A 27,755-nucleotide genomic window follows, 5' to 3' on the forward strand; every position below is an offset into this window, starting at 1 on the left:
GTTCACCCTGAACAAAGTTTCTCTCTTCCACTGTCGGGGGGAACTCAAGTTCAATGAGTGCTTTGCACACAGCTGTCACACAACACCGGTACACCGTGCAAAGAGGAAGCCGGCAGCACTGTCATGCGAGAAGGGCAGTAGAAGCCAGGAACAGAGGGCCATCCTCCAAGAAAATGAAGCCTACTGATGTCCGTCACCATACTCCCATGCTGACTGGATCGTACCAGAGGTAAGGGTGACGGACAGCGACCAAGCACAGCTAAAGGACTGCGTGCTGTCACACACAGAATTCTGCTCCCCCAAGAGAGATGAAAGATGATGCCAGATGCGTGACCGAGCACCCACCCATGTTTGGAAGCACAGATAGTATTATTACACGTTTCAATATATGTACTGATGTGTGTATTTTTTAACACATCTTGAACTCCCCTGATGCAGTCCTCAAACTGGGGCAGAGTGAATATTTGTTACCGAGTCTCTGAAACATAATAGGCTTGTCACTGAGACACTGACCCAAGTGTCTTTGGAAAGAATAGCATACAAAGCCCAGTACACTGGCAGAGACACTTCGTACATATTGCTAACTGTGCTAACAACCAATCTAATGACATCCAAGACAGTGCTGAGGATTAAGAGGAAATGGGGATGGAAGTTAATACAGACCGTGTCACGGGGCTTTTTAAACAAAGACACTGCGTGATAGAAGAAAATAAATTAAAACTTTGAGCGATGCATCTCAAATTTCAGATCCAAAGCACAGCTCTATGAAAGACTTCAAATATCTACACATGGCTGACCTTGTCCTGTCCTCTTAATTTTCCACCATACTCAGTTCTTCATTAGATATACACATCTAGATAGTTTCTGAAAAGTAACCATAATTCTGTAGAAGAGTAAACAAAGAAGACCAGACCAGGGGAATTTTTTCCTTTCTCCAACCTCTCAAACTAACAGATTCTAAGAAAATGTCATTAATCTAATCATCCAGGAAAACATCGAGTATGATAATGAAAAAGGAACAAAATGAAATAGAAATTCTAAAGGGGAGGGGAGGGAAATAACACATGAGATATAAAACGAGGCAAATAACTAGCAAAGGGTTCTTAAAACACCCGATTTAAAAAGCATAATTATATAATGTCATCACCACTGTTTGACCATGAAACCACAAACTCTTATCAAACTACCATAGCCAACTTCCTCATCAAACTAACTTAAGTTTATTTAGGAAACTCATTAAAAAGAAAACCTGCTGGCAAATTTAAAGTTCTAAGAACCGATTCCACAACTACTAACCTAGTTAAATACCAAGCGGATTTTGCTTTCCTGGTGAGGGGGAAATTTTTTTCAGAAACGCCACATTTAATTCTTCAAATTTGTAGAAACATTTATCTTCAAGAATGGCAAAATACTATCCAATATACTCAAGAAATACTACCGATGAAAATCAATTTAATAAAGTGAACAGTGAAGACAGGAATTCCAAGTTGGCGACTCTTTGGCCAATTTTCATGGCAGGAACGTGTTTTGTTTGGCTCATACCATTTTTGTGTATTTATTTTTAGTTGTAGTTAGTGGACAGTATTTAGAAACCAGAACATCTCACATACAAATCCAGAATTCTGGCTTCCCTATGAAAACTCCAGAGACTGAGTAAGTGGGCTCAAGTTCATTTCCATGTGGCAAAAACTGGCACCTAGTTTGCAGTCCCTGGTTCAGGGCACCAAAACTGTCGGCCTTGGGTACTAACCTTTTCCTCGACGGCCCTTCTTCAAAATCTGAAGAACTAACATCGTTGCTAGTAGAAGACACTTGGGATGCATCATCCTTCTCATTCTCTGACTGTTCTGATGCTGGTCCTAATCCCTTAGACTGGCCATTACCAAGGAGCCCTACAGGTGAGAAAAGGGGACAAACACTTAAATACATGACATCAGGAAGCAGCACTTTACCACAATTAACCCTACGCAACGGCTCGGCCCATGAAGATAGACAAGATTTTGGATAGAAAGGAATTAAAAGGCACATATCCCTTTTGAATGGGGGAAAAGGTCACACCTCATCTGCTTTGGACCTTGGACAAGAGTGAAATGCCTAACTTACAAGGAAACAATTTCAACAGCGAGCAATTCAAGCAGAAAATTGTCATCATAATAATATACTGGTTCTTTTTTGAAGCACATAAACACCTTTCAGGGCTGGGGAGTGGAAAAGGAAGCAAGGCGTCTCAAGTATTACCAATTCAAACTAGTATCCTTTAAGGCTAAATATTTACTCTAGAAATAATAAAATCCTTTTGGAATTGCCTTCAGGAACGAGGACCTGCCACACAAGAAAAAGCATCATTACTTTATAGCCATATCCTAGTTGTTAACTACAAATCCTACTACCCCACTTTCTCTCCATAACAATCCATTATATATTAGACAGTCACCATATTTGCCTTTGGTTGTCTCAAAGGATAAGGGCCACGCCGAGCCAAAGAGTGAATCTTGGGGCCCGAGGATGCGTAACCGCATTGGAGAAATGCCCTAGGGAAGGACTATGCCAGGTGACGTGGAAGTATTTTAACATGCACTAAGGCCACACTTATGGGTAACCGCTGAATAAAAGCCTGGTCCGTATTCTAGCTCTCAGATGTCCTTGCATCTAGGTTCTGGAGACAACTTAGGTTCCACCCATGGGGAAGCTGGTACCAACCCAAGTGTCCACAGCGACTGGTCCTCAATTTCACCATCTAGTCTCCAGCCTCGTGGCCATCAGCAGGAATGCCAGCACAGTATCTTCATTTTCACAGCCAAAGTGTTTGGCTTTTAAGTGAAGCCAAAAGTGCACAGTAATCCCTTGGTTTTTGTTTTTCCGACCCTTCCACCAATTTTGTAAGCACTGAATTCCCTGTATTAAATCCCTTTTGGGTTGAAACACTTAACAGTGGTTCCTATCGGTTGTACTGAACACTATATAGGATACAGTATTCTATATATTTGGTAAATTTTTCTGAAAGAACATAAGTACTCGGCAACAAAACCCTGGCACATGGCCTGTTTATGCATGCATTTCCCGTTATCTATTTTTACATTATTTCAGAGTCATGTGTAATAACTTAAGGTTGGAAATCTAATACAGTGCAGTAAATACAATCCCGTGGCTGTCACTGAGACGTGGCTTTGGGAGTCATGACTACAATATGGAAATGAAAATATATACAACTTCCCAAGAAAGAGAAAATGTGAAGAGTTTGCATTGTAAGGCAAACAGGAGACATAACTGTATGGAAATCTACGAGTCTACGGGTAGAACTACGGCCAGCATTCCCAAGATTAGAGCTGTGCTGCTGTGCTATCCACGACAGTAGCCACTAGTCACGTGTAGCTATGGAGCCTTTCAAATATGGCTAGTATGGATGAGGAAAGAATTTTTATTTTTATTTAACTTTAATTAATTTAAAACAGAATGTAACTAGTATTACATTAATGATTTTACATTGTTTAATTCTTGAAATATTTTGGATGTATTATTAGGTTAAGTCGAATATGACAATTAATCTTATCCGCTTTTTTTAAAGATCTTTTTTAAAGCAGCTCTAGAAAACACTACATGTGGGTTAAAATTATGCATCAGCACTAAGTTAGAGCACTTCAGTAATGTCACACTGAAAGGGGGGACGGGGATGAGGGGGTTGCCAGACAACCCCAACAGTAGGAAGATACAGATAATACTTAACGGAGATTAGGAAACTGGCCCAGGGACATACTATGTCACAGTTGTAAACAGAGGAAAAGATGGATGTATTATCATACTTGAAGAGGGTGGAAAATTCAAAATAAAAATATGATTACAGAACTATATGTAAAATTAATAAGAAAAAAGCCGATATGCATCTTATACATAAGTGTACTCTTGGTTGGGTTCACATTTTCCCACAGTACATGCAGGAGAATAAAGCCAGAAAGGAGGGAGGGAATATGCACTCATCCACTCACTTTCTTAACACCTGCCCTATGCCAGGGCACTTGGGATACAAGCGTATCAAACAAAGTCTACATTCCAGTGAGAGGAGACAGATCAACACACATACAAGGGAATATCATCTAGTAGTAGGTGCAAAGAAGAAACTGAGCTTTTAAGGGCAAGAAAATGTGTTAGGAGCAGGCAGTGACTACGAATCAGCTGGAGCCAGCCAGCAAGCTTGCAATACCAACACAAGAACAGCAAAGTTCTAATTTGCCATATGCCGCAAAACAAAACACAAAAAACCGGTGGTGATGGTGGTGAAGGACGAGGAAGAAGAGGAGGTGGTTGTTTTGAAAGTATATTTGAATCAAAGAGGAAATAAGGAAGGACTAGATGCTGCCGGGTGAAGGTGGGGAAGAAACCCTGCCGCCCCCTTTGGTACCTAACAAGATCTTAAGTACCTGCTTCGTGAGTAAGCAGCCAGTGAATGAGTGTGTGCGTGAGTGGGTGATTTAGCAGAGAAAAGTTCAGCTATTTAATGATAGCTATACTCTCGTCCTTCTAACAAGAATAATCTCAGTAGATGGCAAACACTAATGATTCTCAAACTTGAGCATGAATCATGATCACCGGGAGGGCTTGTTCAAACACAGTCCCCGGGGCCTCAACCCCAATGTGTCCTATTCTAATTGCCAGATGATGCTGATGCTGCTCCAGCTGGTCTGGGACCACATTCTCAGAACCACTGCTGTAGGGAAGAGCAAGGTTCAAACCACTAAGAGACCTAGTTGCCCTAAGACACTATAAAGCGCTGGGTAAATGTGAATGAGATCCCCGGAAACCAGTTATGATTTCACAAACGATCACAACACAATTCACAGTAAAGCACCCAGTCCCCAAGTCCTGTGGGGGCATTCTTCCACCTTTCATCAATAATTTTGTGAAGCGGAGAAGGTTGCTTGTGAAACATCACAAAGTTATAAGAGTCAGCTAATGACAAATACAGACTTTAAAAAAGTTAATATGCTGGGGGGAAGTGTTCATATGTGACAGGCATCAATGTGAAAAAGTATATAACGTTTCTTCCCTCCAAAAAAAAAAAAAATCAACTGTCCAAGCACAAAGGCAGGGAAGTTGGATTATGAAATTTTAGATGAAAAACAGGGAATTTTAATGGACTGTATCGTATGTGAGCTCACTGCGAGGCAAAACAAATGAGGTATGGCTGAGCTAGCTTTTAGGTTGGTGCAGAAGTAATTGCGGTTTTTGCAATTTTTTAACCTTTTAAACCGCAATTACTTTTGCACCAACCTAATACATTGAAAAGAATAAAAGTAGAGGGTGCATGGTCCAAAGCCTTCCCCAGACTCATCTCTTCAAAGAACTCCAAAATTTCCCCCGTTCCAAAGAGAACAATGACTGATTTCCTCAACAAGAAGAGGTGGCTAGCTGATGACTGACTTTCCTTCCAGATTAGGAAAATGAGGCCCGCATACAGGGAACTGAATGCCTGTTATGCAAATGAAAGGACTTCAGCTTTTCATCGCCTTCTGAAGGAGCGGGACTGACTTGTTCTGTGTATGATGGACTTTTTCACTTTGAGCACTCTCATCCTGTATATCAGCACAAAGAAAATTTACATTTATTTTTAGTTAGTCTACACGGTTGGATAAATCTGGGCTTTTTCTTTTCTGCGCACCTCCACACACACCCCCTTTCCACAGCTCCAGCGTACTGGCTACCCCCTTTCGTTTTGAATGTTTTCATCCAAATTGTACCGCCTGCCCAATCCAGAAGAGCCAGGTCAGCAAGATGAATATGATGCCACCGGGCAGAACAGCCATTATTATAACATTACATGAGCTGATGGGTGCTGCCTTTTCCTTTCCCTAACAAAGCCCTGCCACCAATTTTTAAATTATTATTTTACTCTATGAGAAATAATGAAATGGCATCCCCTCCTTCAAACATAAACTGATTTTATTTCCCCAAACCCCTCCCCCAGCCTCCACAAACCTTTGCTGGGGAGAGGAGGTTAAACAGAGGAAATTGCACGGCCCAAAGATTCAGTCTACCCACATTACCATTTGTTCTCCTCTATTAATATTCAGCAGGCTGAACTTAAATTAAACCATGTCTATTGTCTTTCACAAAAGCAATAAATATGAGCTGAAAATTCCAAATCACCGCGGTAAAGGCAGCCTGGGGACTGCCTGAAACCTCAGCTAGTCACCATCAGCTGACAGGAGCTGCATGTCACAGGCCCGAGACCACTCAGCCACCACAATGGCAGTGCCCATTCTCCCAGCTGAGAACCCCAAAGAAATCAAATACAACAGAACTCCGCCATCAAATTCAGGAGCTTTTCATCCCATCTCCCAAATTAGCAAGAAATGCAAAGGCTTTCAAGGCGACTGCCACCCAAACTAGCCTTTTTCTAAGCCTGGAACAGCAGCAGCAGCAGCAAAGGGAAATAAGAATTCCCGTTGTTGGAGGTTGGGGAGAGAGACCTTCTCCTTCCTGCCTTAACGCAAAGGGGGCTGGGAAAATTGAAACATAAACGAGGCCGAAAGATTCCTTTAGCTGAAGGAACTTCAAATGAGGAACTGCTGAGAGCTACAGATTTCAGAACATAAACGTATATAGGGAAGGTAATTCTTCTTCACTAGTATCTGAATAAAAAGACTAGAATGTACGATCCTTCTAGTTTGATGTTTTAGACCCAGGGAAGTTGCACGAGTCCTCCCATTAAGCTAGCTACACATACATGACAGCACACGAAACCAAAGGAAAAGCTAATGCCTCTATTTCACAAAAGCAATGCTTAAAGAAGGGTTAACGAGAAAGGAAAAACAAGAAGACCTTGAAGCTGTTCCGGAGCTTCCAAAACATCTGGAGCACCCCACACGTATTAGCATATTAGGGAGAGTCAGTGTATTTGGCTTTGTTGTAGAAGAGATGCACAAAAGGTAATTCTGTATTACAGAGCCAATGCCCGGCTGTCACCCTGTCACTGTGACACAAGGTATCACATTACATATTAAACAGTCAAGCATCCAAAGAGAGCTTTCATTTTCAGCAGCTGTGTGTGTGTGTGTGTGTGTGTGTGTGAGAGAGAGAGAGAGAGAGAGAGAGAGAGAGAAAGGGAAAGAGAGAGAGAGAGAGAGAGTTTTAGATGGGGGATGGGGACGGCTGCAACACTTTGAGTTGAGAGAAAATGTATGAAAGCAGCCCCCTTCGTTGAGGTATTCCTCTCTGAAGCATTCAGGATGTATAGTTTGCTGCCATGACTAGTGAAAAAGAAAGCCTATTTTCACTCAAATTTTGAAAGAAAGGTTGTTTGCTTCTGCATATGGAGGCCAGGGAAAATCTGGCTCGGGCCAGCTTCACAGGTTCAACAAGAATATGGAGGTTAAAGCCAACTGTACAGACTCGGGTCAGCAGCTAAGCGTTCGGATCTGTCCTAGGGCTCCAGGGAAGGGCCTGAGCGGTGCAGGCGGCGGTGAAGCCAAGCCTGGCCCCCTGACACCCTCTCCACATCAAAACGCCGAGAGTCGCTAGAGAACAAATGACAATCGTAAGGCATGATGTCATTGCCACACTCATGGTCAATGAAGCGCAAATGAAAGTGGTTTAATACCTCAGCTTACGGAAAGTAATTACCCCTTTCCCTCAGGAGAATGGCCCCTGGGCAGACCAGAGCTCCCCTTTGTTTACTCTCTAATCAACTATGGAGATTTCCCATTCCAGACAAGGACACACAGTCCAAAAGCAGCCAGGGGTCAAAAGTGTCCCAAGATACAGAGGCAACATGGGTTTTTGTTAGTTTAATACCCAAAGAGTAAACAGATAGATAGACAGACAGACAGACAGGATGGACCCCACAGGAGCCCTTCACGGCCACCACATCTTTCCCCACAAAACCTTCTTAGGCAATCTAAACCTCCTTTGCGTGTTCAATTTTTTGAGAAAAGGTGTTAGATAAAAACCTGACAGCAATAATTAATAACATGGAAAAGTTGGGGCACTGGGTGCAAGAAAAACATCTGACGCTATCCTTTTTCCCCCTATTTCAGAATCAAGCAAATGGCTAAATTTGAGAGTCAAGCATGAAAAGAACCCTTGAGCTCAGAAGGCATTTCCTCACCTTGAGGCACAAAGGAACAAGCCCAGCAGGCATGTCACATTTCCACACAAGAAGGGTGACCAGGAAACCTGGCCGTGTTTGAGCTATCTAAACCACAAACCAGTGAAGACCACCAAAAGACAAAAGAACTCTCCTTCGCAGGACCTGACCGGGAATCACACGAGGAGAGAAACTATTCCTCTCTGGAGAGGCTCCAGACCACCAAAAAGCCACAGCTGAACTTCATTCGATATAAAAATCACTCCGTGGTAAGGCTCCATGGCCTGCAGGAAAGATTTCTGGGATGGCCCAGAAGCTAGTGAAACTCTGATAATCGCAAAAGTGAACAAACAGGACTGTACATTATGGCACAGCTCCCTTACTTCTTTTGGGGAAAGGCTCTTCCTCCTACAATCTCCCCCTTTTCACTCATTCTTCATCCTTAGAGTGGTTGGGGTAACAATCAGGACAGGTATAACATCGAGAGCATAGTAACTACTGAAACATAAACATCCGCACTGCTCTACAATGTAAGTTGTACCTTCGCATCCAGTCCTCGCCACTCTTCTGTTCCAGACCATAACGTCTCTGCGTCCGAACCCCATATCCCAATTCCCTATTAATCTTACACTGGCAAACAGTCAAACGCACGCCTACCGGGCAACCCAGTGATAACTGCCCATCACAAGCAGGCATCCGTGGACTCCCCGGGGCCATGCAACTCAAGCTTCTATGGGCTAAGTAAACGGGGTCCACCGTACAGGTGGCCTAGTACTGAACACCCCAGAGGTCTATGACTGCCTTCCACATTCAGAAGAAAAGTGATTACAGACGTTGTTGGGCTTAGGCTGGCAGGAAATGAGCTGCAGAACAATGGCACCACTGCAGAGCATGGGAACTAAGAGCCATACATGCAAGAAGTAAACACGGGGCCTTTTTCAAGAAATTCTTTTAGGTAGATAAATGAGACCAACATGGTTGAAGTTTTACGTTCAGATAACCTGACATGCCAAAATCCGATTTTACAAGTCCTGGAATTTAGCACTTGTCTAAGGGAGAGTTCCACAAACACAGCATGTTCTCAGATAGCCAGTGCTAGCTAAGTAATTACAGTGTGAGTGTGTGTGCGTCTTTAAAGCTTCATTACATTATTTACCCCCCAAATGTAAGTTATTCAAAGAAGCAGGCTCTCACATAGTAGCAAGTCTCTACCAAGTTAAGCAGAGCTGGCTTTAGCGCAAATCAACAAATCCCGTCAGGTTACTAGTCTATGCAGTGTACTAGTCTGTGATGATACCTGGGCACGACTCAAAATACTTTGTGTTCTGACTGACATCCTAATGCATGGATAAGTCGATTGCCACACCCTTACCCCAAAACCTCTCTGGCTGCCTCTATTCCCTAAGATAGGAAACACGGACCCCACAGAAGTTCTAAATGATGTCTTGTCTGTAGCATGTCTGGGAGGAGCAGACGTTTCCCCCTGCCCTCATTACCTCACTCACATACACACCAATCAACTGCACACCCACTTTTCAGATGAACAGAACAAGAAAGGATTAAGTAGGCTATTCAAAGTCAGAAGGAAAAAAAGAAATCTGCTGACAGCAACCAAGTTCCGAGGCCTCCTGCCTCCCAGAGCAACCTTCTTTCCCACTCTGAGATCGAATGGAAGCAGAACAGAAAGCATAACTCCAAGAATGGGGCCACAGAATCTGCCAAGACTTGAGGCACCTAAACCTAACATTAATGGCTCCCACAATTCATTCGTGTTTCTATCTAGTAATGCAAACATGGATTAATGCACGAAATACGGGATCAAAATCGAGAACCCCGAAGTTTAAGGCTTTCAGGTCTAACCTATAATCACTTACTATTTATTTACATGCCTCAGTTTCCTCCGTCTTTCAAGGAAAGGAGACAAGAGGTAGAGAAAGTATGAAGGGAAATGAAACCATCATGCTGTTTATAAAGGAACTAAAGCTCTGGTGAGGATGAACTAATTAACTTTAATCAAACATCTATTTTTAAATTCTGGGAAATGATCACATACGTTGGCAATAAAGGGACCAGCCATAGCTGGATGGCATTCAGTTCCCAGAGATAAATGTCTAAATTCATACAAGCCTGGCTAAAACTGCAGATTTGGCCAAAATGGTCAACAGAGCTGAATGCTTCAAGAGCGACATTAATTCTCTCTTGTAAATTTCCACAGTGCCTTTGCAGGAGCCACCGTTGCCCCTAGGGAAGATATCAAAGCTAAAAGAATATTAATATTAAGCAAATCGTAACACTTTTTACATACTCATCTATATAGCACCTTGCCATCCATAATGGATTTAATCAGGACCCCAGCAGGGAAACCCACAAAAGGCCTATTTCTCCAACAAAAGCCATACCAGCCTGAAACAAATCTAGAGCGATTTGGTTTTTATTTTATTTATAGGAACAGACCTTCTATCCCAGGTTCCTCAAGATAAGCCACCAAAAACTGCACCTGACAGACCCGTGGAGCAGCCATCCTCAGAGCCGGATCATTGCAGAGAGACAGAGAGGAAGGAGGACAGAGGGAGGGAGGGAGGAAGGCAGAGCTCGGAGAGGCAGGCTCCAGAGCACTTGTCAACAATCCTCCCCTGTACGTAATAAGCAGGCGGCAGTGCAGATTCCGGCAGTGCAGATTCCGCGAGGCAATAGGACGGCCAAACAGCACCAGGGCCGAGGGGGAGGGGAGGCGCCAGGGAGAGAAGGTTATTTACGTGGATGGGAGGGAATCTAGCACCCAAGAGGAGGGGTCTGGGGCTTCCCACCACCCCCCAACCCCCCTGAATTCAAATGAGGAAAAGGAAAAGAGCGACTAGCTTTTCATCCTGCAATTTCCCCCAACTGCAATGCAGACAAATCCTTATTTTAGGATTTCTGACACGGGGGTGGAGGGATGCGTCTGTCGGGGGCGTCCACATTCCTGTATGCCCAGGCTGTCAGACTGCTGCCCCCCACTCCACGCACACACTCCACCCTCACGGACAGCGGGGTCCATGGCACATTTTCAACGGCATCCCTTTTTCGTATCATAATCTGTGTCATTCAGCACTTGCCTTTTATTTATTTTTATTTGTTTTTCTGGCAGGGAAACCTGGGCAGCTCTCCAGACAGACTGCAGAAATCTCTCTCCACAGGCTCCTCCCCCAGCCCCCCCCCCCTCCCACCCTCGCCATTCCAGCCACCAGGGTGCTTATGTGACCACCACATGGGCCACCGCTGCCCTCCCCACCCCAACACATGGACACCCCTCCCCCACGCCCATAAATGGATCTAATCTAATAAAATAGAAGCTGTTTTCCCTCATTGTTTCTTGAGGATCTTTCACAAAACAAGCTCTGTGGCCTGGCAGCTGCAAGGAGGGTGAAAAAGACAGGAATCCAACAGGGCTGGCCAGCTCCCTGGCCTCAGATAACTGGAGCTTGCTTGCATCTCTTTCGTAAGCTTTTTGATTTTTAAAGTCAATTCTTTTGAAGCTTTTCAACTTCAGCTGGCAATTATAGTGTCCAAAACACATACTCCGAACACCATCCTACACTCTACTCTATGCCTTTCCAACGGGGAGGTGGGGGATGGTGCCTCACCCTCAAAGAACACACGTGGGTTCTTTGTTTTCCTCACAGGTTCATCCAAGGGAACTGGGAAAAGAAGTCCCTTTACTATTACGTTTAGTTTCTTGTTGTTGTGTCACCAATGAACGAGCCCCTTCTGGGCTTTACACAGGTTATTCAGACCGACCCCACAAAAACCCTGACGGCAGATGTCAGATTTCTCCAAGGCATCTAGCCACCCAGGGGATGGTGAGTCTTCTTGCCATTTGGCCATCTCCAGTTTCCTAAATCACCAGGGCACAGAGCTAACTGCCTCACCTCTATACAAGAAAATACCAGGAGGGAGGTGAAGGTCTTCCCTAATCCCTACTTGATACCCACTACTTTAAAATCAGAATTGCAGGTCGAGCCTTAGAGACAATGTAGTACAATCCCCCACTTTAGAGATGAGTAAACCGAGGCGTGTGCAAGTGTGGTTCTTCAACTCACAGAGCCAGTTCCTTAGAAGATCTCAACAAACAGAAGGCCATCCAAGAATCCGGTGGTGTTTGGGCACAGAGACAAGTACACACTGGAGCAAGCAACCTCAGGATACAACTCCTGTAGAACCTTCGGTTGTCAAATCCCTCTCCAGTCCTTCTATACGGATGCAAGCCCGGCGAGCAGACCCTCGTTTCCTTTCTCCAGTGGAGTATATTCCTATCATGTTGAACAACTGTTTGGCATGTGTCCCACTGCAGCATAAGTCATACACAGTCAATTAAAGGGCATTTAAAGGATGACTGTTTGGCTTTTTTCCTCTTCTTTCTGCTGGGACTTGTCTTTTGGCGCCTCCGATAATCAAAAGCATCCAAAACAGAGAACTGGAAAGGAGCTGTGAGGCAGGTATTTGGGGGTATGGTAATTCTGAGGAAATGTAAGAAAGCAGAAACCACAAGACATAAACAACTGGCCAGACATGAAGCCTGAGGGTTATCTATGGCTACTTATCCCCAGCTCCAGCCAATCCAACAGGAGAGTGTGTCCACAGGCCCGGGGTTTACAGCCATCAGCAGTAAGTGGTATCCGCTCTTTTCCTATCTCTCCTCTCCCTGACTTCACTGCTGCTTCCTCTTCCCATTCACTAAAAAAGTAACGAGGTATTTCCATTTAAAAAGGTTAAGACCTAACAGGATGGTGGACCCAGGCTGCTTTTACTTCCAAAACCATCATCAGCATCTGATCATGCTCTCAGTATTTCCTAAGACACATGCTTAGGTAGCCCAGCACGTCCAACTCTGGCTTCTGCTTTGCTGTTGGGTCGGGAAGGAGAGCTGGAAAAACGCTTGCCCATTAACGGCAGGAGGTTTTGGACTGTTTAGATAAAACGCTGGCTTACCAAGGAGGAAATGTATCAGCAGTACCAGACAGACTAACAGCACCCTCTGGGAGACACAATAAGATTGAGAACTAGGTTCATTTTTAAGAATAGCCACACGGGGCGGCTGGTTGGCTCAGTGGTTGGAGTGCAGCGCTCATAACACCAAGGTTGCCGGTTCGATTCCCACACGGGCCAGTGAGCTGCGCCTTCCACAACTAGATTGAAAACAATGACTTGACTTGGAGCTGATGGGTCCTGGAAAAACACACCGTTCCCTAATTTAAAAAAAAGAATAGCAACACAATCCTCACTATTTAAATTCTGAAAACGGGAAGGTACAAAGGGTGAGATTGGCAGGGACTTTTCTTGTTCCAAGTTAGTATGACTGACAGCACCACCAGCTAAGTTTCAAGGTCGAAGATGAGAGCCGATCCCAATTTTTAAATGAAGACTTCCTAAATATTATCAACATCAATCTCCCCCATTTTATTTACTTCTTAATAATATAAAGAGTATCTGCAAATCCAGTCACACGCAATTACTAAAACATTACTTACGTGCTCCCCCTCACCCCGTTTCATTAGTTTTTTAAGTTACAGCACAAATATGTATGCATAAATAGTATATGCGTATTATCTCACTGTGCTTAACTATGAACTTCACAAAAAGGTTATCACACTGTGTTTATTAGTCTTAGGGGACTTACTTTGTTCCCAACTCAACGTTAGGTTATTAAGATCATCCATGATTTTGCTTATACTTTGTCCATTCATTTTCACTATTAGTTATCAGACTCTACTGTATGAGTGTTCCACAATTTATTTTGACTCCCTTGTTCAAGGGCATCTAAAGTGTTGCCTGTCTGTTGCTATCACGAGCCATGCTGCAGACACGCTTCTGCTTGTTCCCTGGGAGGTATGCACTAGAGTCTCTCTGGCATATGTACCTAGGAGTGGAATTATTGGAGATTCTTGGATATGCAAATACTCAAATTTACAACCTAATGGCAAATTGGTTTCCAAAGCAAGCTTCAATTTTTGCCTGTGCATCAGCAATGTAATCATTGTAATTTCTAAACATTTAAATATAAAGACCTCCTATTACTCAAGACTCCAGGTAACAAGGCACCCCAATCGCTACCTCAGAAGAGAACAGAATTTCAGAAAGGATCTCCTATCCTAAGAAAGGCTGTGCCGCCAGCCAGGTACATGGCTGCCATCCCACCTAATTATCACCTGAACACCAGGACATCTGAGGACAAATTTTGCTGCTGAGAGCTTCAGAATCAAGGACCTACCTACGTGCACAACCATGTTATTACGTCCAAGTTGGGCACACTCCAGCAGCCCGCCAGCTGCCCTCAGCATTTAAAAAATATATGACTGGAGCAAACCCCAGTCTAGGACTTGGATAAAATGTGAGAGAGCAATTCATTTGCACGTCTTAATCCAATTTGGATATCTAATAGTACCCTGTGTTGATTAATTAAAGAACCTGCTGCCTCGGAAGCATTTAGACCTTATTTAATTCATGTATCAAATCAAGGAAGTCAGTGCATAGTGAGAGCTAGGAGCCATCTCACAAAGGAAAGACAGGTCAGACGGGGATGGACCAAGTCACCAGCTACTCCTTATCACCTGTGAGCTGCCTCCCAAAGCTCTCCAATTTCCTGCTACCTACAGAAGGTAATTCGTATGAAGGTGGCACCTTGGTGTCTTAGCTATATACAACTCAAAACAATTTCTCCAAAAATGATTATACAGGACAGGTAGAGAGGAGTGGGTGGACCTGTGTGAGAGAAGGTTGTGGAGTCTGAGAATTTCGTGTAGGAAATAGAGGGCTTTAATGACCACGCTGCATCAGTTGTGTTTTCATAACGCTATTTCTGTTATTGGGGCTGAACTGCCTGGTATTGATCAGACCACCTCGGCTGTGATAAAAAACCGATGCAGAGGAGTGATCCACTCTGCTTAATTCTGACTTTCAAAAATATTATTGAAGTGTGGGCACTTTACAGCAGCCGTCATAGTAATAACAAACATTACCTGTTAGAATATTTAAATAAAAGTTAATACACTGGCAATACACCAAGCAGAATTAGGTACACACCGAGTCTGGCTTGGACTCTTTCCAAGAGGACTTGGTAATTCCTAAAGCACCAATACTGCTCAACTAACTGTGTCATTCACGTGGCTGGCCCTGCAGTCCACTTGACTTCAAGACCACACTGTACAATTACAAAATAATACCAATAATTATTAAGAACACAGCAGGGAAACCTGGGCTGGATGACTGTGAATTAACTAGTGAAACAAACTTGGTTGCTATGGATTTGGTCACCAATACCAATGAAATGGCACTACAATTAAACAAGGAAATTCAAATTAAGAAGTTATCAGAAAAGACAACGTTCCATGGGATTTTTTAAGTAAAAAAAAACAAACTGGTTTATTTGGTAAGCATCTAGCACTAAGAACCTTAATCGTTTGCGGCACACACAGCACCATATGGACAAGACTGCCTGGTTCTGATCTTAGTTTTACTTCTCATCAACTGTGTGAACTTTTAAAGAGAATCACCAAAAGTGCTGTGACTCAGTTTCCTCATCTGTTAAATGGACATAAGGACAACTGTGGTTGGTTTAATTAAGCCTGATTATGTATGTAAAAGGGTTAGCAGTACATAGTAAGCTCTGCCTATATGCCTTATTAAACTTTGGTGCTACTAAATTACTCAGAATTTCTGTTTTCTATACTTTGAATTATTTGGTTGTAAAAACAAACAAGATAAAATACACTTTGGCTTTTAATATAGTATTGTAAATGATTCTGGTAATGAATTTGAAAAAAGTAAACACAGAAATGATGCCAAGTTAAAGAAAATTATCAACACTGAGATTATTCTGAAAACGCGGGCCACAATAGCATAAAGTGAAATTCAACTGGAATCTCAACATGGTCATTTTACCTACTGAAGAACAATAAACAATGGAAAACTGTGTTTGAAAAGTACTAAAATGAAGAGCTGACTCAGGTCACTATTGAAGAGTAGTTGATTACCTTTTCAAATCTCTGATTCTGATAAAACCTACAGTCTCATACACTGCTAGCATGGCAATAAATTGATCAAATGTTTCTAGAAAGCCACTTGGCAATGGGTGCTGACAATGTTTCAAAGTTTGTAATTCAGCAATTTTACTTCTAGGAAGTAAAGAAATTAATCAGAGGAAAAAAGGTTTATGAGCAAGGATTTCAACACAGTTTAATGATTTTGCTGCTTTTTTTACTGGTGTAAATCCTATCCGAGAAACAAAAAATAAGAGAATTCTTCTACATTAGTTTCTTGAACCATGCAACACGCTGGCTACCAGTGCTCTGGTTTTCCAACCTGATGACACCCCATGATAGACAGTCCATGATGGCACTGGAGGAAGCTGGTGTGGGCTCTGCATGTTGGCACACGACACATCCTCTTCATTATTTAAACTCTCAAACCTCAGTGCCTTCGCATATGCTGTCCCCGCTTTTAGAATATTCTCTCCTCTCTGCCTAGAAACCTGCTCCATTTTGGTGCCACCTACCACCGGCTGTGCAGGTGCCACTTCACAATGACAAGTAAACATAGACGTGATTGTCAAGTTCCACAACGAAGCGGACGTAGTCCTGCCCACTGTAATAAGCCTCAAAACCTAGCCGTACCTAGAGAAATGGACTGCGGCCCCATAAAACACTGTTGGAAGAGTAAGTTGCCGCTAGAGGCCATTTAAGGGCGCTCTCACCTCGCAGGCTTCATCCTACAACTTACCAAGCATTCAAAGGAACCCCCTTTCTTCCTGGACACAAAAATGTTCCCAAGAACTATCTCTTTGTGTTTAAAAGTATTTGGCTAGAAACAACCCCTGTGATTTATAATACACTGGTTTCTCAGCCTTCACTGGTCAAAATTTGGAATTCTTGAGAAACAGCCTTCAATCTAACACTCACTAACCTTCACATTATGTTTCCTGGACATGTCACCCCTTACTAATTTCAATTTTAAAGTTTTCTTTGTTTTGGAGCTGGTCATTAGTCTGTAATGCTGTTCTGTACCTTCCTCAAAGTATTTAACTTTTTATATCCTGCTAAATTAAACTCATTTTGTTACTTACATGTTTAAATGAAAGCCAAAATTAACTAGTATAATTTTGTGTGTTCTTTGCAGTATTTTTCTTAAAAGTCTCATTTACCATACTGAAGACTAATGCTAAATATGAAACATAATTTGTGAAAATTATTCCATGCGATATTTTTTATAAAAGAAAAAAAAAAATCACATTTTCAAAAACTTACTACCATTAGGAAAGACTCGGTGTTTGAAACTGCAGAAATCCCATTGCACAGGATAATTAAGTTGGGTTTTAAAAATATACAAGTGTACAGAAAGCAGAGCAGTGTAAATAAAACAAACTAGCAATAAAAAACTATACTCTCCAGTGGTGGGCATCACAATTTTCTGAAATTTCTAAATTACTCACTATTAAAATAAATTAAATAGATCATAAAGACCATTGCTTATGCGGAGCTAACAAAAAACTCGGATGTGGTCTGTGAGAGCAGTAGACAAAGGCGATTTTGAAGCCCGTAACACACTACTGTATTAAAGTCAAGGATAATGTGAAGCTCAGGACATTAAATTCCATGGGCAAAAGCATTCTGAAATTGCCCAAAACACTGAAAGGCATTTGAATAAAAGATTAATTTTTTTTCACTTTGTTAGCATTGTCTACATAACTTATCATGAGCGTAGCTAAAAGAGAACGTGTCTGAAATGAAGCCCACTACACTGGCTACCTAGAAACACCTCTTGCCAAAACAACAACAAGAAAAAGACAAGAGTGTGAGGATGAAAGAAAAAAAATTGCATCCTGTCTCCAGAACTGCTGTCTAATTTAGTAGCCTCTGGTCACATGTGGCTTTTTAAATTAAAAGGAATCGGACCAGCCAGGAATCAAGGAGTCACTAGTGGCTGGTGCTTTCTATACAGGACAACACAGATCTAGAACATTGCCAGCACTGCAGAAAGGTCCACTGGATCGTGCCAATCTATAGATTTTTCGTGCATTTAGTCTCAAGACCCGGTCGCCCAACCTGCAGGCAGCAGCAGTCCTTCCGTGTCTTGTCTCTTGTCCTAAGAGGAGCTTGGACCCAATAACCAGGGCAAGTCAGACAGACGGTGACTTCTTCTGGAGAGCCAGGGTGAAAGGGAGGGGAAGGGCAAATGGAGCAGAAGCTGACAAATCCCCTTCAATTCTGCAGCAGATGGCTCCTAGGGTAATCAGCCTAGCTTTTAGAAGAGGGAGAAGGAAAAACGGAGGCTGGAATACTAGAATAAGCCACACGCTTATTCAGAAACTAAAAACTGTAGAAAAACTTTCCCTTTGTTTGCAAAGCAATTGCCCCAAAGGATGACTTTTATCATAGAAGGCTTTTAGGGGGTCCTGGAGTAGCTTGGGGTGAAAAGTGAGCAATCGCCAATTAAGACTCATTACACAAAGCACACACATGAAATATTCTGCCTACTGAGCAAGCATGCACACACCACAGGAGACAAACAGTGGCCAAGGAGGACACATTTCCTCTCGATGACCTCCTACCACTTCCCTCCAAATTCCAAAAGCATCCACACGTCTCCTAACCCAACAGCATAGGGGTCTAGCAAGTTGCAGGAAGAATACAGAACGTGCCATAAACATCAGCATATCACTCACCACTAAAACAAAATCGAATGGGACATGGTATGTCAAGTGCTTTCTTTTACATAAGGAGGAAACCAGTGACAAGACGACTGCTCACTGATACCCAGTTACTGGTACAACTAGAATTATAACCCAACGTCTGGACTCAGTACAACGTACCTTTTTTTATTGTTTTTTCTGTTTGTTTTTTGATGCGTCCAATATTACTTTAAATGGCTAGAACCCAGGCATGTTGGTTTAATGATTCAACAGACTGCAGTGTGAATGATTACATAACACAGCCTGTATCACTTTTAAAAAGCTGCTGAAAATATCTAAGCCCCAAGGATTTTCTTTCCTTGACCCGAACCTCAAGTTTCATCGCCATCCTGATGTATTCCAGTCACTGTGTGCTTCTGCCTGCCTCAGGCCTCTCCCCTCCACCCAGCTGGCACTTATCCATCTTGTTTCACGTACCACATGCCAGCTCAGAAAGCGTCCTCCCCGGGTCCTCAGAGACCAGAGACTACAGAATCCAGTGCTCTGTGCTCTGGTATGGGCGCCCCACCTACACAAACCTCACTCCTACTCTTCCTGTAGGGCAAGTTTTCCCAACACCATTGAGGAATGACCCGCTGGGGGAAAGTGAACGGGATCACTTCCTTCAAGCTCGGTCCGCACGTCTGCTCCCCAAGTCCCAGGGTGAGGTTTAATGACAGGACGCTGGCACCCAGATCCAAGGAACAGGGCAAACTGATTTTAATACAGTCTCTTAAGTGTGCTGTTTTATGACACAGTTACAGCTTTTATGGGAAGTAGTTCGGTAATGTATATCTAGAACTTCAAATAACAATTATCCTTGAATGCTTACTTTCTGCCAGGTACTAAGAACTTTAAATAAACCATCTCGTTAATTCTAAGAGTATCATCTCTGAAAAAGAAATGATTACTCCATTTCCAGAGCTGGGAAACAAGGAACAAGAGCCCAAAAGAATGGCCTAATCCAATTACTCCTTGTCACCCCATTGGTGGGATGGTGGGGCCATCCTTTCAGGGTGATACCATGTTCCTCCCTGCCAATTTCCACAAGCAGAGTGGCCTACTGGCCCAGAAGGTTCAAAACTATGTATGGGTCCTTCATGAATCCCCAATCATATAGGAAGGAAAGCGAGTGTCAGAAACAACAGACCTAAATGTTTCTGAAGTGGAGGCCTCAAGCTGCCTTTCCTGCATGAGAAGGCAACATAACGCGCTCAGGGCCATGGAAAATTGGAAGGGAACTGCCACTTCAGTCGGCACCAGAAGCTGGCGTGGGAGTGCCCAGCAGCTCTCCCGGAAGCTTCTAGATCATCTCCATTCACAGCTCCAGGGACCCGAGCTCAAACCACCGCAACTAACCCTGTCTTGAGTTTCAGAGTCCACCCACCCCAGAAGGTACGGTCTGGGTTCACACAGCTGCCTTCTTTGAGGACGGAAGATATAGGGATGTTCTGAGCTCTCTCTGCCTGACCCCCACCCCCACCCCGAAGTCAATTCTTCAAACAGAAAGCTCTCTGGAGCTTGACTGTTTTTCACCGAGGGGCTAAGTAACTAAAGGAGAAGACGCCCCAAGTTGGCCAGCAGTGGCGGCCAGTATCCTCCCATCCACTACCAAGAACAGCCACTTGGTGGCAATCTTAACCTATTCCCTTGGAATTCTTCCATCAAGAGAGACCCCTCCCCAGGAGGGCAGGAGCACCAAGAGTGGGCTGCAAACTGGGCAGTGCTAGAAAAGGCATCTGTACTTGACCTGCGTGTGCAGAGGCAGGGGGATAAAAGCACGAATGAAGAAAGAAACCATGCCCACAGTCTCCCGGGGGTTAGTATTCTCCTCGTCCACAGACCTCACTGGGGGCCTGGGTGGGAGGGATCATACAGGTTCCGAAGTCAGACAACTCAGGAAGATGGAGATTTCTCAGGCCCCGTGGCACATTCACACAGGGCTCTCCATCAACAGATTGAAGTGCAAGGCAGACAGATGGTAACAAACAGGATAATAAATCAACGGCAAACTCCTGCTTCCTGTCTCAGCACCTTGTCCCCTGAAACCCCAGAAAAAGAGCCAAAAATGGGAAAAAAAAAAAAAGGCTACTTTCCTTAGTAGAAGGTGCAATACCTGTTGAACAAAGCAGTCCAGTGCTTTCCTTCGTACGTAAATTGTAAAAGAGGGAAAAGAAAGAAAGGCTATGTGCATCTTCTGGAGTAAAGCCTCTCCAGGAAAAAAAAATACACTGTAAATTGCATTCACCACACACTTCTACTATTTTCAGTAGCAGGAAGATTAACATCAAAATGTGGAGGGGAATGGGGGTGGGAAGAGGAAACAGTATTATTATCAGAGCACGGTCTGTTATCTTAGTCTGGATAATGGCACGCTCTCCCACACAGCTCATCCTGGCCCTGTGTGATGGCTTCGTAACTCCTGGCATCTCGATTTAGAAGAAGAGTTCAGGCAGAGAGTGGAGAGTTTGCCAATATTTTCCACTGAGGGATTCAGAAAGTGCCAGCTGAGAGCCTTCCAGCTCACCCTTTAACACTTTCCAACTGAGTAAACTGGAAAGGCCCTTTTCAAATAACACTAGTAGTCGGAAGTTGGGTAAACTGCTGGGTGAGGACAGGGTAATAACGCCACAAGGGTACAGGCTCAGCAACTTGCAATGTAGATCCCTCTAGAAATTACCAGGCCTCCTGCATTCCCAGACGACAAACAGGATCACGTCTCAAGAGGATTTGCTGACCTAGAATCACGCTAGAAGGTCAGAGGCAACTTTCAAAAACATGGGTTCAAAACTATGGGTCCTTCATGAATCCCCCAATCAGCATATAGGAAGGAAAGCGAGAGTTAGAAATAGAGCTAAATGTTTCCGAAGTGGAGGCCTCGAGCTGCCTTTCCTGCATGAGAAGGCAACACAGGCCGCTCAGGGCCATGGAAAATTGGAAGGAAACTGCCACTTCAGTCGGCACCAGAAGCTGGCGTGGGAGTCTCACACCCAGGTGTCTTTGCCTGTCATTAAGACCAGGTGCCAAGCATAATGAGGGTGACCTCCCACCTACTGCCAAGGGAAACCTGGACCCAGTTAAAGGGTAACCCAGCAGACAGCAGGCAGGCTCGGTCACACAGGAAGAGGCCCAGTGTGCCGAAAGAACTGAATTCTTAGACCCAAAGTGCGAATGAGTCAAAAACATGAGTGAAAGGCCAGGGAACAGTGCACAGAGAGGAGAACAGGGCGTCAGGCACGAGACTCCTGAGGAGCCCTCCCTCTCCCTGGCACAGCACAGGGACAGCCTGGCTGACGGGCTGGGAGGGCGGGGCGGCAGGTCTAAGGTTATAAAACAGCTCATGTTTCGCCCTCATGGTCCCCAAACCTCCTCTAACGAGAGACCTGCACTGTTTTATGATCTTTGGGAAAGAAATTATGAGGAAGCTGAATTTGGGAATGCAGAGGCACCCTAAATACTACAGAGAAAGCTAGAAGGCTACATGACAGCATGTGAGATAGACTAACGAACTATAAATTAAGGGACGTATGGTCTGCAGGGTCATTTCCCAAAATCATATCTAGTTTTCATCACTCTTCTGGCTTTAAAGATATACCAACATTTCATGTGGCTCAAGTTATAACACGCTGTTTCCAAAAGCTAAGTAAAAGGTCCTCTAAATTTAGGGGAAATGGGATCTAAGAAATTCACAAGCAAAGCAAAACTGCACTAGTCGCTGGTGGCAAATCTGACAACAATTAAAACTCCATAAATACACACATCGCAGAATGTAAGTCATGAAATGGGTCGGACTGAGAGAATACATGAAGCCCTTCTCCAAGCAGAAGGAAGCAGATGACATTATCATTTAGAAGAATAAACACAGACAAATTCCATGCATGATCAAGTCACCTCTGGCTGCGTGCAGCCCTCTCTGATGAACCCACAGGATCTTCCCTTTCCATACATGTGGAGAAGTGAAAATGGTTGAAAGCAATGCCCTAAATTACATTTATAGAATAATATTCAGGCAAATAAGATGATTAGTGCTTAACAAATAGGATTCCTTCAACCTCAAGTAATCCCACGATTTTTCCCAAATTGACAACAGAAGCATCCTACCAAAGCCATCTCCCCTCCCAAACCCTTAGGGCCTTTGTTCACCCCGTTTTCCCCTTTCTTAGGGCTCTGGGCCTTGCACAGCCCCCTTTGCACATGAATCATGTTTCCACTAAAGTAAGAGACTGACGTTAACCCAAGGGGCCTCACAAAAACAGGCACTCAGTAACTACAAGTTCAAGTTTAATTCTATCCAATTGGGAGGAACACTAACTTCTCCAAGGTCAAACAGCTCTTAGGGTTTCCTGATGCACCAGGAAATTGTTCTGGTATCATTTTAGCACAAAAGGAACCTCGTTACAGGTTAACATGGAAATTAACTTAATCTAAAATTAAAACAAAATAGTCACCATCTCAAAGCCCTACCAAGTACTAGACTCTTATGGGCTGAATGTGTCCCGGCCCCACCCCATCCCAGCCCCAAATTCCTACCGTATTTCCCCAAAAATAAGACCTAGACGGACCATCAGCTCTAATGCGTCTTTTGGAGCAAAAATTAATATAAGACCTGGTATTAGATTATATTATATATTTTATTATACCATATTATATTATACCCAGTGTTATGTTACGTTACGTTACATTATACCCAGTCTCATAGTATATTAAAAGAAGACCGGGTCTTATATTAATTTTTGCTCCAAAAGAAGCACTAGAGCTGATGGTCCGGCTAGGTCTTATTTTTGGGGAAACACGGTACGTTGAAATCCTAACACTCAATGTGATTGTGTTTGGAGAAAGAGCTTATGAGGAGGTGGCAAAGGTTATATGAGGTCACAAGGGCAGGGCTCTAATCCCATAAGGCCGGTGACCTCCTAAGAAAAGGAAGAGACACCAGTGTACTCTCTCGGTTTCTCAGCCATGTGAGGACACAGCCGGGAAGCAATCCCTCACCAGGGACTGAATTGGCTGGCACCCTGGATCCTGGACTTCCAGCCACCAGAACAATGAGAAATAAATTTCTGTTGTTTAAGCCTCCCAGTCTATGGTATTTTCTTACGGCAGCACAAGCTGACTGATATACTACTGCCTTTCACCACAGCCACAGGAAACCGAACAGAAGTTAGTGATCTCACCATGAAGCTGCCATATTTTGACCTATGATGCCTCTTCAGCTTTGCCTTGGTGGGAAAGCCAAGCGTGGGACCCCAGTTCCAGAAACATCAAGGCTGAGGTTTCTTAACATTCACAGACTAAGAACAGTGCCACAGGAGGAAAAAACAAAAGTGCCACAAGAGGGAGGTGACACTGAAGAGGATGAGAACTAACACTTTTCAAGAGCCCACTTGGTGTGGACTTGCACGACAGCTCAGAACAAAAATGGTGACACCAATTTAAGACAGAACTTTGGGTCCCACAAATGTCACCGTGAGACAGTGAATGTCATTCATGAGAAATGTCCCACTGTGGGGTCCTCATTCGAGCACTAGTTGGTGCTCCCAGTCTATGGTATTTTCTTACGGCAGTACAAGCTGACTAATATACTACTGCCTTTCACCACAGCCACAGGAAACCAAACAGAAATTAGTGATGACCCCCTAAGCTGTGGCCTCCACAGCTGCTTACGGGACACACATGAGCCGAGGCTTTATGGCACTTTGAAGTCTCAGCAGAGACTCTCGGGCACCTGGCACATTCTAGGGAAACACCATAAACCCATGTATAATCATAAAAGCTTCTAAAAACTGAGAAGCATGTTGACAAACTCCAAAATGAGCACATACTGTAAAGAAGTCAAATGAAGTAAAGGGGCAGGAGGAAACTTTTCTGGGGTGACGGAAAGGTCTTCTATCTACGCTGGAGTATGTGCATTTGTAACTTCATCAAATTGTACATTTACAATATGTAATTCCAGAGAGTGTAAGGTTTTCCTCAATTAACAACAACAACAAAAAAAAGGCAAGATCTGGACTGAGGAGTCCTGGGTTCAAATCCTGATTTGACCACTTCTTAGTTATGCAGTCTCGTGCAAGCTGCTTAACATCTGAGCCCCACTAAACAAACCTATAAAATTATGAAAGTTAATCGTATAATGATCATGTTATGAGAATTAAAAGTGGTAACTTACGTGTTCTCAAAAGCCCAACTTGAACTTAAAATACCAAGATGCACCTAAACAGGCCTTCAACAAATGTGGTTCAAAACGAAAGGGTACAAGAGTGACCCAACTCCAGAATCTCTAGGATAAGACTTATACATGTATCACACACATTTGGAAATGTGCACTTTGGTGACAGGGAAAATAGCATGCACTGTGACCTGGGGGGCTGTGGGCACTTCCAAAATGAAAGAGAGTCAGAGATAGAACACTGTCCACGCCTGAACAGAGAGGAACACGCCCATAGTGTGGCAGAGTGGGGCTGGAGAGCACGAGTGGGGACCCGGACAGGGTGCAGGGCGCTGTCCGCACACGGCTTCACACGGCACGTGCTCTACAGAGCAGAGAGCCCAGGAGCTGCGTGCAGCCGGCGTCAACACGGATGGAGCTTTGCTCTCACGGAACTTACAACACACCCTGAGAGCTCACAATAAACCGCAATACAATGTCAGGCAGTGAGCGATTCTACGCAGAAAAATATTCCAGGGTAAGGAGCTAAAAGGGTAACTAACAAACAGACAAAGGCACAATTTGCAGTAAGACACTCAAGGAAGCACTCTCCCGTAAGGGCATTTGAACAAGAACTTGAAATACAGAGAGGGATCTCGTCCCATCGGGAACTAAAGGGAGAGAGTTCTAGATAGAAGATCAGCAAGCACAAAAAAAATCCGGGGCAAGAGTATGCTCAGTGTACCTCTCGAACAGCAGGGAAGACTAGATGAGGTGAGACAGAGGTGAGGGAGAGCGAGGTAGGCAAGACGAGGGAGACAGGGCCCACGTCAGGTGGCCATCTTTCCTGCTAAGAGAGGGGCCCCTGCAGGGCCAGAGCCTGCACAGTGTGCACTTACAAGACTGCTCTGGCTACGGCAGTGGGGGGAGGCAGAAGCTAAGAGAACATTAGGAGTCCGGCCCAAGCTAGAGGTTATGGACTAGTGATAGTGGTGCAAATTCACATTCAGAAGACATTGTGAGTTCAGAATAAAGAGGTTTTGCTAAAGGATAGCAGGTAAAGTGTGGGAGAAATAAAGAGGCAACAGGTAACTCCAAGGTCATGGCCAAAGCAACCAGAAGAACGGAACTGGCGTTTACTGACATTGGGAAGACCGGCAGGGCAGGAGCCGATGAGACAGAACGGGGACAGAGAGGTGGCTTTGGAACACCTCAAGTTCATGAGGCCGATCAGGAAATCCAAGTGCAGGAGGCAGGCGGAGGTCAGGTCGGGAGAGGGTCCAACATGTCCAATGCTGCGGAACCGGCAACTAACGCCAGACTGCCTGAAAACTGCATTTGGCAACCAAGGTCATCTTATTAGCCTTAGTAAGTGGCCTGACTCGAGGGGTTCAAACAGAAGGAGTGGGGAGAGGATATTAACATGAATACAAACAGTGGACGGAGACAAGCTGTTGAGACATTTCCTTTCAGGATTCTGCTATCAAGTGAGAGGCATTAATAGCAGGAGGGAGATGTGGGACCAACGGAGGGCTTATTTTCTTACGGGAGAAATTACAACATGTTTTGTTTACTGGTGGGAATGATCGAGTAAAGAAGTAAATAATGATGAAGAAAAGGAACGATAATTCTTGGAGAGAAGGGGACTTGCTGCACAAAGGGAGGATTTGGCGAGAGACAGAAAGACCTGATAGGCCAACAGCTTTAAGAACTAGTCCAGACCACAGTGGATTTCCATCCTCTTCCCAGCCACAGCCCTTGGAGGCGGGCTACTCTAAGAACTGGGAGAAGCAGGCAAACCCTGCAGGACAGTCTCAGGCTCGGGCATCACACACCCACCCCGTGCTTCTGCCCTGGCCATCTACTCTCCCTCTGAGTGACACTACGTGTGTTGTGTGCCCCTCCTACTAAAGGGGTCTGCGATTTCATGAGGAAGACGGTGGCACCAGGGGAACAACGCGGAGCTCACAGAACTGACAGAGGGAGGCTGAAGGAACCAGAGGGGCAGTGGGTCTCAAACACCAAGTGACAGGCAAGAAGAGCACGAGAACACATTCACCTCCACTCTTCACTCTGGGAAATCCTTGCCCGCAGCCATGCCTACTGGGAAGCCCGGTGCCTTGCCGTCATTTAAATTGGCTTTCTGGTTCCAATCAGTCTTCAGCATGATCCATTCCTTCCAGTTAAGCTCATCATCCAGGCTCAAAATTCCTCATCTGAAAAATGATGAGTCTGACCTATATACCTCTAGAAGTCCCTTCCTGCTCTGGCGATCCATAATTCTGCGGCCAAAAGGCCAGTCAGGCTCAGCGCTCCCTCAGTGCCAGAGCCATGCACAGAAAACTGCCACAGAAACCTGTCCGCCGTCCCCAACGCCACCCCACCCCAATCCCCAGCCCTGGCACCAAGCCCCAGGCTTTCAAGACTCAGGGAATGCAACTTGTTTAACAAAGCTTTTCCTGGAATAGCCACACTGGGCCCTTTCATCATCTACCTCCTGCGAGCTCCTCACTAGACCAAACACAGTCACACAACACTTCTGATTTGTAAAGCATTTCTCTGCCGGCATTTGGTTCTGCTTCCCCGATTCCAGGTCACACCTCTTTTTCTCATGTTGAAACATGCATATCTAAAATTAGAAAGCACCTTATAAATTATGACGGCTTACACTTATAACTGGAAGCACTTTTTTTCCTTTCTCACTGAAACATAAAATAATGAAGCATCAGTCAATGACATCTTAGATGGGATGAAATAAGGTAATGTGACTCCTCCAAAATAAGCAACTTGAGTTCAGTTTTGATTACTCACAATACCTCCTACATACA

The 27,755-nt window shown here is 44.2% G+C and overlaps 1 protein-coding gene across 3 annotated transcripts in view; it reads right to left on the reverse strand.

The window, feature by feature from the left end:
* JARID2 (jumonji and AT-rich interaction domain containing 2) overlaps positions 1–27,755 on the reverse strand; it is a 248,946-nt gene that overhangs the window by 102,159 nt on the left and 119,032 nt on the right. Inside the window, exons 1-2 of one of the 3 annotated variants that reach the window (XM_033115664.1) lie at positions 10,535–10,661; positions 1,751–1,892 (exon numbers count right to left, since the gene is read on the reverse strand). The exons of 1 other annotated variant lie outside the window; for it this stretch is intronic. In XM_033115664.1, coding sequence (XP_032971555.1) covers positions 1,751–1,892; positions 10,535–10,601 — 209 coding nt within the window. In that variant the 5' untranslated portion in view covers positions 10,602–10,661. Of the gene's footprint in view, positions 1–1,750; positions 1,893–10,534; positions 10,662–27,755 lie in introns of those variants that run through there. One more of the 3 variants, XM_033115663.1, reaches the window with a different exon arrangement.

This window comes from Rhinolophus ferrumequinum, chromosome 9 (genome assembly GCF_004115265.2).
Source record: "Rhinolophus ferrumequinum isolate MPI-CBG mRhiFer1 chromosome 9, mRhiFer1_v1.p, whole genome shotgun sequence".
Taxonomy (NCBI): domain Eukaryota; kingdom Metazoa; phylum Chordata; class Mammalia; order Chiroptera; family Rhinolophidae; genus Rhinolophus; species Rhinolophus ferrumequinum.